Genomic DNA, 15,110 nt, shown 5'->3' on the forward strand with positions numbered 1-15,110 from the left:
AGCAGTTGCTTAAAGCTCAAGATGTATCAGAATCAAAATGCAGTGAACATATGTTGAAATCCGGACTTGTGGGCGGGTGATTAAACAGTATCTTGCACCAAACTTCCTTTAGTACAACTAAATTTCTGGCTTTGGTGGTGTGAATTAATAATTTTAGGGTTCATGGCATTAAAAAGGAGTATTTGTATTATTTCCATATTTGCCACACCACAGAATTAAGCTGTAAAAGGGGAAACATTATGGTGGCCAAGATTAGGATAGGTTGCTTAAAGAAGTTGTGGAATCTCCCTCTTTGAAGATAGTTGGATCTAGTCTGGAGATGACCCTGAAAAACATGATCCAACATTGGCTTCAAAGCAAGCCTTGCTCTGAGCAGGAGGAAGGACATGACCTCCTTCATAATTCTGTGATTTTGCACTGAGAAAATGGCAGTAAGCATTATCTAAGAACTGGGAGGAGGCTGCAGATTACATTCAATTATGTCCTAAAAAAAGCAACAGAAGCAGCATTTTTAGCTTTTATCCTCACTTGAGGTTGGGGTTGTTTTTTTTACATGCCACATGAGTTTGAAACTGAATGGCACTGACTATACATGCTGTTTATGCATCTTCTAGGTTAAAAAAAATAGCCATTGCTGCTTTTGCAAAGGACAAAAAAACTTGAAGCCTGAAGTCTATGTAAATTAAGCTAAAGTGTTAGCTAAAATCACTGAAGTCAGTTGAACAGTTCTCAGGAACTTGACTAAGTTGTAGATTTTGTCCTTAATTATAATTTAATTTAATGATCTAATTTAGAATAACTGAATTTAATAAAATCTTTCTGTTTTGCAACATGACATAATGTATGGAATAGTGGCTAGGTGTCTAAATTACATGCTGTCTTCCTATTAAGGACTGATATCCCTTTGTTATCCTTTCTTCCCAAAAACTGACTCAGAAGCTGAGAGGTGCAAGCTCACATTTGCAGGTTCAATTTACAGACGGAACATTTAAAGACAAGGCTTTTCACATTGTTCTCATCTGCTTTCAGAGTCACTTATAAGAAAACCAAGCAGAGGTTTTCCTTTTCTGTTTTGGTACTCTGAAAATAATTAGTGCAGAAAAGTCAAGGAGCAGAATTAAATTGTCTGGGTTGTGAACTGAAAAGTGCTAAAGTTTTGGGTTTGTGCGTGTGTGTGTGTGTTTTTTCAAGTGCTTTGAATTAGGTAAGATTTCCAAAGCATCTGAGAGGGAGTTATTTACACACTTCTGCCCAGTCACTCTGTTATTCCTGGGCCATAAAGATCTCTCTTAGTTCTACGCAAGTCGAAATATTTCATATGACGTAAGTTGGGATGGTGTTGCTGTCTTGGCTTGCTGAGAGCTGGTGCTGATTGAATTGATACCAGTAGCAGAAGAAAAAAGGACAAGAACCAGGGAATGAAAACAAATGGGCTCCTTTTTTCTTCCCAGTGGAGGCCTGTTTTGACCATCCGAGGTGGCAATACAGCTAAGTAGCTTTCTTCAGATACAGTCTACAATGGGCCAGCACATCTACTGATGATTTTTTATATTACACTTAATTATCATTGTATTACTGGTAATATATCCCCATGGGCATTTTAGTATTTGCTGCTTGAGAATGTCTGTGCTGTGAGGCAAGACATCCTTCTGAAGCTGAGCCTCAGCCTGCTGCACGTGAGCTCAGGTGTACGGGAACCGAGAAGAAGAAAATGAAAAGCAGCTCTTTGAACTGAAAAAGGAGCCTTGTAAGCTGGGGTAAGGGTTTGTCTTATCTGCTAGGAACAGGATTTGGGCTCACAGGGCTGTCAGTGCTTTTGCTTAAATTTATTTTTATCAACTGGCACAAAAGCTTTGATTTTTGTATTGATTCACATTAAGCTGAAATAAGAGGTTTTAATACACAGACACTCTAACGTGGCCTTTTCTCAGTTACAGCATTAATACACCTGTCTATCTATATAGAAAACTAAAATTCAGAAATTCAAAACAACTCAAATAATGTCTTTAAATTTTGGAGTGATTAATTAAAGAATTATTTTTATATTTCACTTGAGTGATGGTGATTATCTGAATTAAAGTTTTTTAACAGAAATTATGATAAAATGTGTTAATATGTATTGCCATTTTTAATAAGCTGGGATCATAAGTAAAGGAATAATTCCATCCTGTCTTATTGCCAAGGCAATGGGTTGGTTCATGGGAGTGGATCAACTGGAGGGAGATACTTCTGGTCCAGACTGGGTAAAATTAATGTGTTTTCTATTTCAGAATATTTATTTGGGACACTTTTTCCCAGCTGTGATTTAGCAGAGTTTTATTGATGTCTTTAAAAATATTGGGCCTGTTTCTGAGCAGATTGTCTGATGTTTTAAAGACCATTGCATAAATGTCTTCACACCTGCATTAGGCAGTGGGTTTATTTACATATTTGCATATTTATGTCAGGAAGACATTAATTAGACGATATATTAGAAATATACAGGCTGTGTAGCTTCACTATCATACTAACCAAAGGGAGACATTCCTTCCTTAATAACAGAACAAGAGAAGAGTGACCATTTTAAAGAGATACAGTTGTTTTGGCAAACTAATTTGTGGTCTATTTTAAGATGTTTCTCTGTGTGCTTTTCTTTACAACCTTATGAACATGTGGACTAAAGGTACTTTTCTTCTTGGGCCTAGAAGTCTGTTGGCTGGTGTTAACCTGGTGATGACTTCAGTGTTCACAACATTACACTTCTTTTGTGATAAGGATGTGGTTGGATATAAACACTGTATTTTCATTTCTTCCATTTTGATTTTCTTGTAGACATTTCAGCAGTCTTCTCTACAGCAGAAAAGTAAAAAGAAGAACAAAGGTAAAAATTAAATTTGTTTTCATGTATTGGTAGGAAGGGAGTTGCCAACATTCACGTTTATAGTATTGCAGTATCTGAGGAACTAGAACTTGTTAGTTCCAATCCAATGTTTAATTCGGTTGATCATGTTGAGGTGTTAGTCCATTACTGGTGTCTCATTGTTTCCTAATGCTTCTCTACCTGCTGGTTTTTCCAGTTGCGTGCAGGTAATATCTTACTGCAGCCCTCGCTCATTACCTAAGCTGTCAGGTAATTTATATCGTAGTAGATTGTCTTCCTTTGATTTAGAAGTACAAAGGCCTTAGGAACAGTTTAGTTGCAAAAGGAGCTGCAAAGAGAGGTTTTTGAATACCCATGAAGTACTTACATTGTTGTAATTGGCAGCCAACTGTGAAAATACATGAATTTATATGCTGTGTGCTTTAATCTGTTGTGCAATATTAATTTGTTGAAAATTACAAATAACCATTTGTCTTATTTTTAAATATCTTGCCTTTCTTTCCTCTACAATGTCTTCCTTTTCTGGGTTGCCTTTTTTTGTTTGTTTTATCCATAGAATATGAGCTTTGTGAGGTGCTGAACATGGTTTGTTTTCTTTTCTTTACTTTCTTTAACTTACGTTGCTTTGCACAGACTTTGTGGTCAAAATAGGTGTTTTGTAATAATTTATTCATGACTAATTGAGGTTGAAATTTTTAATTAATTTTCTTAAGCAAATATATAATGCTTTCTGGGTAGCTGTCTTGTTGATGTAGTGGACAAGTCAAACGCTTTTACGTCAGCTCATTGTCATTTTCAGCTCCTATTCCTGGTAAAAGCAAAAGACGGATCTCATGTAAAGATCTCGGTCGAGGGGACTGTGAAGGCTGGCTTTGGAAGAAGAAAGATGCCAAGAGTTATTTCTCCCAGAAGTGGAAGAAATACTGGTTTGTCCTGAAGGATACATCTCTATACTGGTATATCAATGAAGAGGTAAGCACCTGTGCTCACTGTCTTAACAAATACTCTGCGTAACGCTGTTGTCATGAGTTGGTGGGAAGCCAGTGCTTCATATATATATGAATAACTTTATTCACCCAAATAATCACACTGAAATTAATACTAACTGCCTGACTAAGCTACCATTAAGGTCCAGAAATATATGGTCCTTCAAATTCACCTTTTACTACATGGAGAAATATGATATTTTGCTGGTTGTGCTCCTACCAGTTTAGAATAAATCTATCCTCAAACACTTCAAAGTGAAAAGGTAGTTATTTAATCCTGTCATTCAAGCTTAGTCATGGGAGTGTAAACTTTAATGATGTGCTGCCTGGTGTTTCTTGTTTTTCTCTGATAGTGAAATCACCAAAACCTCTAGCAATTAAGGAAGATGCTTTTGTTTTCTCAGTTGTGTTCTCCTGTTGTTCCTTCTTTGTAGCTTTTGATATAATTTCAGTGCTCACATATGCTGAACTTAAAAGCACCAGAGCAGCCCAACTGAATTGTGTACAGCTTTGATTGTGAAACATTTTCTGTATTTGTGCACGTTTATTTATATTAACTTTAGCAAAAAAGCTAAAAAGCAAAAAGCAAAAAAAAGCTTTTTGCCAGTGAGTTAGGAAACCCTAATTTTAAAACCCTATTCATCTCGTTAGTAAATATCCTGAGATAAAATTGCTGCCAATGTGTGGATGCATTCAGTCCTAGACTTGTTCTTTTAATCACTGCAAACATTTGTACATAACCTTTTTAAAATATTCTGATCCCCATTTTTCCCTGACTAGATAGCAAGCCAGTTGCTCCATGAACAGTTACCGAAGCCTGTCTTCCCACAGAGTCATCCCATTTGTGCCTTGATCACAGTTTCAGATCAGTAACCTTAACTCATTCCTCTCTATTCTCCCTCCTCAAGGTTACAACAAGTTCTTCATCAGGGCAGTAATTCCTATCTACAAGTACAATAACTGGTCACCAGCCATGGCCAAGGTGCATGTGGAACCACTGAGTTCTGCCTTACCTTCCCATGGAGAGGGCAGTGGTCTGAGCACTTCTGTCTCCCCGCATCCTAAATTTCCCTGAGACTTGCTGAGACTCTATTACTTTTGAGACCTCAGCTCCCTCACCAAACTGTCTGCAATCACCAATAGATTCAAAAGCTGGCAGGTAGGAGCCTCAGTGGCAGATGGACAGGCAAGCAAACAGTGCCTTTGACAAAATTTTGTTTCCTTAGGCAACCATGCAAAAAAAGAAATAGCAAAAATTATTCTAAACAGTGTTCTTTCCATTTTAAAATATCTGCTAATGCCAAACCTGTTCCAACCTTGTATCTTCCCCAGAACGACTCTAGTTCCAGTTTTATATGCTGATTTGTGTCATTTATTTATTTTTAAGAAAACATATAGTCATATGGACTGCATATGTGGCATAAATAACTATGGAGATTCTGAGAATAAGATCTAGTTCTCTTTAATTCCTTAACATACATACGTGTTTTCTGCAGCTTCACTTTCATGATCCTATATTAATTTGTCATGTGAAGTTATGAGCAATTAAATAAGAGAGTCTGTGTTACTGATGTATTAGTGTCTTAAAATAAATAATGCTTTCAGGTTGTGAAAAGTCAAAAGAGATTAAGTATCTGATAAATTATGTGCGGTCTTCAGAGGAGAGGGGAGGAAGGTCAGATGTCTTCTTTCTTGAGTGTTGAGAGAGCGGTGAAAGTAGCTGAAGAGAGATATGCCTCTTGGCTGTGATATCATATAAAGATCATAAACAGCACACATTTAAATTGCTTTTCTCCCTATTTCTTACAGTAGGCTGCATTTCTCCTTACTAATTAGTCCATCTTCCCCCCAAATTAACTAATTACAGTAATTAATTGCCTGAATACATTAGATAATTTTCTGTATTTTCAAATGCTGGTTCAGCTGTGAAATTGTTCGAGAAAAAAAGATATTTCACATTGTATTTTTCAACAAGGGATCTGTCTTACTACTTTGGCAAAAGTACCAGTGACTTCTGTGGGAGGTTTGCCAGAGCAGAGCATACATTAGTATTCCTTATATAAGAAGGAGGCAAGTGAAAATATCTTTAAGCTTTCAGTGAGGTGGGATTTTTTTTTTTTCTGACACCTTAACAACAGTAATATCTAGAACTGTCTTTGCAGGATGAAAAAGCAGAAGGATTCATCAGTCTACCTGAATTTAAAATCGACAGAGCCAGTGAATGCCGCAAGAAATAGTAAGTATGCTCAAAAATAATGCAACGGTACAACAGAAATAGTGGAACAAAGAGCAAGTTTTTCCCTTAAAACTGTGGCATAATGGACTTTGTTACAATGATCGTGTGCGTGTATCACAGAATAAGCTCATACAGAACAGGCAAATTCAGTGTGGTTTCTGTGTGAAATCTCTCCTGAAGAAGGTTTTTTGTTCTTTGTCATCAATCACAGTGCTTGACTAGAGCAAAATTAATTAAGAGCAAGAAGGTTGCTTGGCTGCTTCTGTCCCTTGATTTTCCTGGGTTTCCTTTATTTTCATTCCTTTCTGTTTTTGGAGATTTTTTTGTTTGTTTCTTGGGGGTTGGAGTGTGAGGGTGTGAAACCTTTAAGCTCAATAAAGAGCTTTAAGAATAATATAGAGACCATCCAAATCAAAAAGTCCACAAGTTCATGGCTAGGCATCAATCTTTAATGTAACTCCAAATTAGTTAGCATCATCTCAAAGTTTGCTGACACAGTGTACCAGTCCTGAGGCAGAGTAAAAAAACAGAACGTTAGTGATTTGCACTATTTTTGAGGTATGACCTAAAGTTCTCAAATAACTTTTCACCTAGCTGTGTATACTGCCGTCCAGATTTGTGCCATTGCACACATCTGATTTTTATTTAGATGTAAATTCAAGCATATGTAGCGTTGTGACAGGTGCATACTTCCACAGAGGTATTTTTAGAGTCATTGTTCTTGAAAACTTTTTGCCTTGCCTTCTAATGGTTTTTACTGTTCTTTTAAGTTTATCAAGACTTTGGAATCACTGAAATTTGTACAGAAAAGCAATTGCAAAATTAAAATGGTATGATTTGTAGTACATACAGTGCTAAAGAAGATACTGACCTTGTATCAGTTGGTCAGCATATCTCTTCAAGATGAACTCTGCTCTTTGATTATGGTCTCAAAGGGCAGAAAATGAAAACTGCATTTAAAAAAAAATATGTCAGCTTGGGCTTATTGTCCTGTGTCCTTGGGCTGCTTTGCTGAAGTGCTTCATTTTTCCTTTTTTGTTTGGGCAGCAGCATGAAGTCAACACATTATTCAGAATTGCACCCTGCTTAAATTGCTTTTTTCCTTGATTTGGTATCTACTGGATAGTAGAACGAAATGTGGCTATTAAAATTCCTTGCTTAGGTGGCAAATAAAGAAAAAAAACCTCAAAGAATCCAGATGACAGATGCTGTAACCATTTTAAGAAGTCAAGTTTTGGGATGTCACTGTGCATCTGCTTCCACTTGCATAGCATTGTGTCAAGCTCTTATGCATTAGAGGAATTCTTTTTGTCTCAATTTTATGTTACCTTCACTAGCAGTAACTCTTCTGGGTATCAGTTTCATATCCCTGGTTTCTTAAAATCTTTTTTCATATATTTACATATATGGACACAATGGATTAGAGAGAGTGACAATTATTATATATATATCCCTTATATGTATATATTTATATAATCCATTACATCTCAGAAAAGTTGTGATCGTCTTCTTCATGCATCAGCTTTGCAGTTTCCCTTACTTTCTTTGGGACTGTTACACAGATTTTGTTCTTATTTTAAGAGACAGCTTCAGGCTATTCTCAAAAATTATTCTTCTGTACTGTAAATTATTAATTACTTTCAGATGCATTTTCTGAATCTTCAAGTACCTCACCATAAATCTTTATCCAACATAGTTAAAAAATTGTTTCTAGTAATTTATTTCATATTATGTATGAAATGCAGTAATTCTCTCAGCCCAGTCATGTTGATTACTTCAGTGGAAAGAAAAGATGAGATGTAATTGCCCATTGCTTTGAATGACCTCAAGAACACATTGTTGATTTATAACAGCTTTCCAGAAGTGCATCACGTTTTTCTGTTTGAAATGCAGTCATTAGAGCTAAAGGTAATGTCAAGATCATTGGGATGTGAGAAATCACCAGGACTGGTATTGAATAAATTGTTCAGTCAATTTTCTGTTCAGAAAAAAATGGACACCTATAGGTATGTCAGCAAAATTACCTGATACATAAACTTATATCCTTAATTGGTTAACTTTATCCAAATATGGCACACTACAGGTGACTTTTGAACAATATTGATGCACATATGAATCAACCATTATTTAGAAAGCGGTAGTTGAAGAACACATTACTTGGTGAAATCTGGCACAATCCTAAGAGTTGTATGGTTGTATACTGTTTGAGGGCATCCAACAGCTCAGGAAATCTGAACTCATCTCATTCTGTAGTGACCACACTATCTTACATTAAAAAAAAAAAAAAAAGAGTTGCACCATTACATTTTTATAATTATGTTTTTCCTCTACAGTGCATTCAAAGCTTGCCATCCTAAGATCAAAAGTTTTTATTTTGCTGCTGAACATCTAGATGATATGAACAGGTAAGGAAATCTAGCAAAGTTCAAGGAACCATTCCTTAAATGTGACACTACTTGAAGCTAGTAATAACACAGTGATAATAAATTACATGTTAATCTAAAAAGTTAAATTTAATAGTTGAAAAAATAAGTGTAGAGTAGTATTATTTCTGAGTGGCTGCAAATGCTAAATATTCAATTCATGCAAAAGTTACTTTTTTTGAAACAAAGGTTTGAAGATTTTTAGAAACAAGATTTCCTCTTTCTAAAAAGAAACAGATACAGTATGTGAAACAACATCCAAACACAGTTTCAGAATTCCAGGTTTCTGCAATGCTGCTTTTGGCTGTGCAGCACCTGCAAAGGTGCTATATCTCCAACTCTGCTTCCTAACATACTCCCAAAGACATGTGATGCTTGCTTTGGGGGTGCTTCTATTTCTGTCCCTGGACGGAATGAGAAGTTGGAGAAAAATTTAAAGCATTCACTGATTTTTCTTGTGCCGGTCTTGAAAAAAGAGGTAGAGATTAGAAGGGATGAATTTTGCAGATTCTCTCTACTGCCGTGAATTTAACCTACTTGTTGAAGTAAAATTTTGGTTATATTGAATTTAGTGGGGAAGATCTCAGCCACCCAAAAAGAACAAGGACTTCAGTCTTAGTTCTTTGGCTATTGAGCTTTACTGTACCTATTTTAGGCCACTTGTGCGATTTTTTCAGAGGCTTCAGCACAAAATAAACACAGTTGCTCTCAATTCATTTGAATTCCGAATTACAAACATGGATCTCATGTCTTCAAATATTTGGGGTTTTATTTAATTTTTTTCACAACATAAACTGAAATTAATTCAGTTCGAAATAATACACCACTCTCATCATATGACAGAGGACACAAAAATCTATTATTGCAGCCTGAGAATTGTTCTATCTTAGATAATGTCCGTGGACATCCTTGCTGAGAAAATTGCTTTTAAAACAGAGGACAAAGGAGATAAAACTCAATCCATAAAGCTGTTAGTAAGTACTGTAATCATGGTTTAATCTCTCCTGTGTGTGCTAGATTCAGCTACCTGGCAGAGCACCTGCAGGGTACTGCCAGTCCTTTACTGATAATATTTGACTGGAAAGTTATGTTGATACTATAGTATACTTGCTTTCATTTAGAAATAGCTGTCTGTTAACATTTTTTTCAAAAGTTCATGCATGACTAAGGCTCGCTTCAAAAGTCTCTCCTCAGTTAGAAAACTTAAGACCTTTTTAAGTGTTTGTAAAATTTTAGGCTTGCCTTTCGTTGAGAATTCTGTCAAGCCAATCACTCAAAATGCAATTTGCTGCACAGCAAACAGAATAATGGCATGATCTATTCAGCATAGCCTGAACTACAGCAGTAGATCAATCATTTCTGTCAGCAGGTCCTCAGTCAGTATGGCAAGGCACCTTTTTTCTAAGGATAAAAGTTTATATAACTGTTCAGTAATCATAAAGCAGCAGCAAATATGCATCAATTCTTTAAAAATATATTGCACAGTCTAAAACCCAAGAACGAAAAGTTTTTTAACTTCTCAGCACAAATAGTCTTTTTATTGTGTTTTGAAAAAAGTGCTCATTAATTCAGTTAGCAGGAGCTTGACCAAATATTGATCAGAGTTATACACATGTAAATTTAAAGCAACTCTGTCAAGGTCTGTGGAATTTCTTGAAATTCTTACATCTGAGTTGCCATCAGAGTCCCACCAAATAATTTTATTTTTTCTCTTTGTTTAGTGTATTAGAAAAAGTAGTTCACCTTCACAAACATTTGATTAACTCAATATATTGGAAAAAAAGATGGGTTACTGAAAAACAGTCTTTCAAATGGAGAGATAGTAAAATGCTTCCTGTCTGAAAGCATTTTGTAGCCTAGCTGAAGTCAAACACAGTATCAAGTTATTAAGTTAAATTAAAACTGTTTTGATCAGTTTCTCTTCTTTTTCAGTCAGGTTTCTGACATACATTTTAATTATGTTTCATGTGGTCATTTCAGTTCTGTTTATACTTGAAGCAGAAGAAATTAAAGTAGAAAACTGCTGATACATAGTGTAACTGAAAGTTCAAAATGGTTCAATTCCTTCATCCCTTCTATAAAATGGTTCAGTTGTTTTTTAAACAAAAAGTGTTTGCAGGATATGAAGTTTTTGTTAGTGTGTATCTGCTCACATAAAATGGGTATTTTATTCTCAGGTAACTGTCATTATTCAAATTTCTTACTACTTTTATGACTGTGCCACACCATCATGCTGGTAAGGAGTCTGGAGAACTATGATCACTGAACTTTATTGTTGTGGCATCTGAAGTTCCTTTCATCTGCATGGTTGCTCCAGGAAAAGTGTTCTTTCTACCTGTATAACGTGCTTAGTCTGGGTGAGAGGAAGGACAGAATATCCTTCATTGATGCAAAGTACTGTTTTACTAGTGTAAGTGCGTAGTCATAGAAACTTCTTTCTTGGAAATTCATTGTTATTCCCATTCCAAGAAAATATTCTGATGCAGAAGGCAGTCCATATATTTTTACTTCATGATACTATATGTAACTTTATTTTTATTTTCCATGGTAACTGTGCCTGCTGCTTTATAGACTAACTATTTGTTCTTTACTCAAATATCCTGATCATCAACTCAGCGGCAAATGCATCCTTTTCAGGGTTGGCCAGCTTAAATACTTATAATACTCTTATTCTTCCTTTTTATTCCAAACTGTCCATTTTTTAAGTGATTATATATATGGCTGCCAAAATTATATCTTCTAGACAGGGAAATATGGTCAGTTGTCTACAGGCCTCTTTATTCTGGTTAAACTGCAGTTGGGTACTTAACAGACACTGTAAGGTATCCGTATTCCTATATACCAAGTTCATCCTGTATCCTCGAGCTTTATGATTAAGGACAATTTGGCACCCTTCTTTGACTAAAAGCATTACCTCTACCTGGAGCATGGGATAAGATAGAAAAATCTTTCCTACTATTCTGTGAGAGTGCCGGTATTGTGCATTCTTCTTTACAGAAGTTACAGGTCTACAGAAAGATTGGGGGTTTTTTGTTCTGTTCTATATGTCATAAAATTGGTTTAATTAAATACTGACAAGAAATGTATGTGCCATTCTTAAAAAAAAAAAAAAAACCTAGATGACTGCTGCAGCTACCAGTAGTACTGTATTTATTATCATACCTGACAAATAGATTGTATAATTCTCACAAGAAAATTAAAGCTGTATTTGCACTAAGGAAGGAATATTTCCTTGGCCTCTGAAAGTTACAGTGGCTACCAGGACACAGCACACCGTAGAGAAGAAACATTTAAATCTTCCCATGTCCTAGGGCCTTGTATCTTTTAATATTCATAGTAAGGAATATTTTTATAACTGTATGCTTGGAATTTTTGTCCCTAGTGCTTTGTGAAGTGGGCATGTTTTACTCCTCTTCCATTGTGCAAGAGATCTTCATGTATCTCTGTGATACAAGCCCAGTACATTGGATTTCTCATTTGATTCTAACTTGAATCAGCCACAACTCTAACTATGCTTTATTAAAATAATACTAATCCTCTAATCATAACCATTCTCACCATATCTAAAGAAGCTTTAGCAGACACATATATGAAAATATGCAGAAGTCAATAACAATCTTTTGGTTTCTAAACTGGCAAACCACTCAAAAGCTGTGGTTGTTAATGGTTTACAACAACATCAGCACCTTCTCATTCACCCTGTATGCACTGCAGGTGATATCGCAAAACATGACACAGATCATGACCTGCAGAAAATCATTAAATGTGAAGTCACTCTGCTGGCTGTCTCTCTCAGACTGCTATACATTTCCTGGGTTATCATGAGATTATACTTTTCAGGAAGTAACATTTTTCTGGAAGCAATCATCTACCGTAGCTGTAAGCAGTATCAGTTGACTGTCAGTTAAGTTAATTTAATTGATTACCTCACTCTGACGCACACTTACCACGAAATTTAGGACAGATTGAAGTTTTCCAACAAGAGAACCTTTACAGGTGCATCATCTAACATTTTGTGTTCAGCAGCCATATTCAGAGGGATTCAGTAGGTGGCTGTTCCCTGCTGGCTGCACTGGGGGATGGTAAGCCATGAGCTGAATTGGGAACACAAAATCCAAAATAGGCAGGAGGCAAGCAAAGGGCCACCTCCACTGTCTGCCATGCCATTTGACAGAGCAGGTGCTTGTCTTCTTGTGCTGCTTTACCCTTTGGACACAGACAAATCTGTGGCCTTTGCTGGTCCCTCGGCAGCACAGGGCTGGAGTGCTTTGGGTGAGGTTCCTGCCTCAGCGACTCTTATTTGGGCTGGCAGAACTGTCGAGGCAGCTGAGCTTTATTCCCCAAAGAAAGCCTTGACATATCAGGGATATGAACCTAAAAGATAGCTTTGTAGTGGGTCACCTTTCTGCTCTGAAGACGTGAAATCGTCTGAGACATGATTTGTTGGATTTCTGTTCCTATGTGCCAGTTATTTTTACAAGTATATGGCACTTCCTAACAATTACAACAGACATTTTAAGTCTCTTTTTCAGCTTCCCTGTTCTTCTCGCAGATGTTTTGATTGTGTGCTAAAATGAAGTATTCTGTAATCACTCCAGGAGTAAATCTCTAGCTTTCTTCCCAATGTACAATGATTTATGGACCATTAACGTGATTTACAGATCCTACATCTTGTCACAGTTTATAGACAGCGACAGGAGTTAATTTCAAGGAGAGCAACTGTATTTTATGATCTGATGCCTGCTTACCCTGCACTGAAATGTCTTGGAGGCTGGCATACAGGAGTGATTACAAAGATGTCCCCTTGCTGAGACAATACTACATCCTGTTTCCATGCATACAGTATGCAAATGAAACCCATCAGGCACAGTTTTCTGAAACAGGAGTTTCACATTCCTGAAGAGAACACAAACCTGACTTCACCTTCTGTACACCCTAGCAGTAAAATTGCAAGCCTGTGGGTTGGCAAACCAGGCCTGTCAAATCCTGACTATGGGATGACTGGAGTAAGTAATTCCAGGTTTACCATGAAATGGACAACCACAGGAAGTTGTCATGGTGCTTTAAAGCCTCAGTGGTGGAGGACTTGATTTTGTGTAAGCATTTGGATAATGAATAACACTGAGAGCCCATGGGGGAAAAGGGCAGGTTGAAGCAGTGCATCAGTACAGGCAGTTGAGTGTATGCTTGGCAATGACAGCCTTGCTTGAAGAGAATAGCAAATAGTTTGTTGGTTTGGTTTTTTTTTTAATTTGTGCAGTTTATGGAAGCATTTTTTCAAGTCTAAATTGAGGTTAAAGCCTTAGATGTGAATTGCATAGAGGCAACTGTCTTTTCTCTCCTCCTTCTCTGACATGAACACAAAAGTGAATTCTGATATGCCTCCTTCTCTTTGTACTTGGCACTGTAGGTAAGCTCTAAAACTCATAATGGCATAATTAAAGCTCAGTGTCTGTTTGGGAGTGAACCTGTTCTTTTTATTGCTGGTTTCTGCTCTGTTCCTCTGCTAAGTTGCCAATTCAGGCCTTAAAATATTGCTTAAATCTCTGAAAAGTGATGTTTATTCTTAAGAAATCAGAACAGCAGGAGTGTTGCTGTGATGGCATATCTGTGAGCAACAGACTTAATAGCTCTTTGATTACCTCCAAATCCTTTATTTTACATATGTTTGACATCAGACATGGTTTTCCATTTGAAATAAAGACTTTGCTGTGAAAACAATTTGTTCAACAGCAAAATCATAGATCTTTGGAGACTCCCTGAGTAAGAGTATCAAAGAAAAGAGCTGTTTAATATGAAAAATAACATTGCTAAATCTCCTTCAGATGCTCCTAACTTTTTTTTATGTAGCAATGGACCCAAAAATTAAGAGGCTGGATCAGTATCACTGCTTTTTTTAATGTTATTTCAGATGGCTAAACAGAATTAACATGCTTGCTGCTGGCTATGCAGAAAGAGAGAGGATCAAACAAGAGCAAGGTAATGTTTTGTTATGTTGGTTTCTTCCATCAGCTCTTATCAAAAGTTCATCTGTTCTTTTTTCCTTGCTGTGTATCAGGCCTCATTCTTGTCATCTGAGAGCAATTCACATATGGGTATCACTGTTGTTGCTTTAAAGAATTCCTTCTGTCTCAGGGGTTTTGATTAGCTCCTTCAGATTCTGGTCCACAGACACTGGATTATTTCTGAAAAGGCCACGAAAGGTAGCTAAAAGCAGCAAATGTACTGCCAATAAGCTCCGGTTTGTGATACCAAGAAGAAACTTAAGAATCTGCAAACTAAGAAAAATTTTTAAACATTGTATTTGGTGTTTGAATTCACAGGGAAATAAATTGGTCTTAGGAACAAAACCATTCTTCTAAAGCCTGTTGACATAATTGGATATCCCCTAAAGACTTTAATTTTAAGGCCATTTAATTTTTTGTGATTTCTACTGGTTTTGCTATATTGCAGTGTGTGCTAAAGCTGTGTTGGCATTTCATTTGGAGTTGCAGGTTTACAGCATTTTGTTTATTTTTAATGTCTAATATTTCACCAGTTTAAAAAGGTGGCATGTATAAAACAATGAGTCACTTTGCTTTAGTTTGTTGAAGTAGAAATCCTGT

At 36.4% G+C, this 15,110-nt stretch overlaps 1 protein-coding gene across 1 annotated transcript in view; it reads left to right on the forward strand.

Moving 5' to 3' along the window:
- Positions 1-15,110, forward strand: part of CNKSR2 (connector enhancer of kinase suppressor of Ras 2) — a gene marked incomplete at its 5' end in the record, with an annotated part of 92,548 nt that overhangs the window by 29,810 nt on the left and 47,628 nt on the right. The window contains 5 exons of the mRNA XM_010079748.1: positions 2,812-2,860; positions 3,660-3,832; positions 6,009-6,082; positions 8,416-8,487; positions 14,417-14,484. Coding sequence (XP_010078050.1) covers positions 2,812-2,860; positions 3,660-3,832; positions 6,009-6,082; positions 8,416-8,487; positions 14,417-14,484 — 436 coding nt within the window. The remainder of the gene's footprint in view (positions 1-2,811; positions 2,861-3,659; positions 3,833-6,008; positions 6,083-8,415; positions 8,488-14,416; positions 14,485-15,110) is intronic.

Source organism: Pterocles gutturalis, unplaced genomic scaffold (assembly GCF_000699245.1).
Source record: "Pterocles gutturalis isolate BGI_N339 unplaced genomic scaffold, ASM69924v1 scaffold20954, whole genome shotgun sequence".
In the NCBI taxonomy this organism is placed as follows: Eukaryota; Metazoa; Chordata; class Aves; order Pterocliformes; family Pteroclidae; genus Pterocles; species Pterocles gutturalis.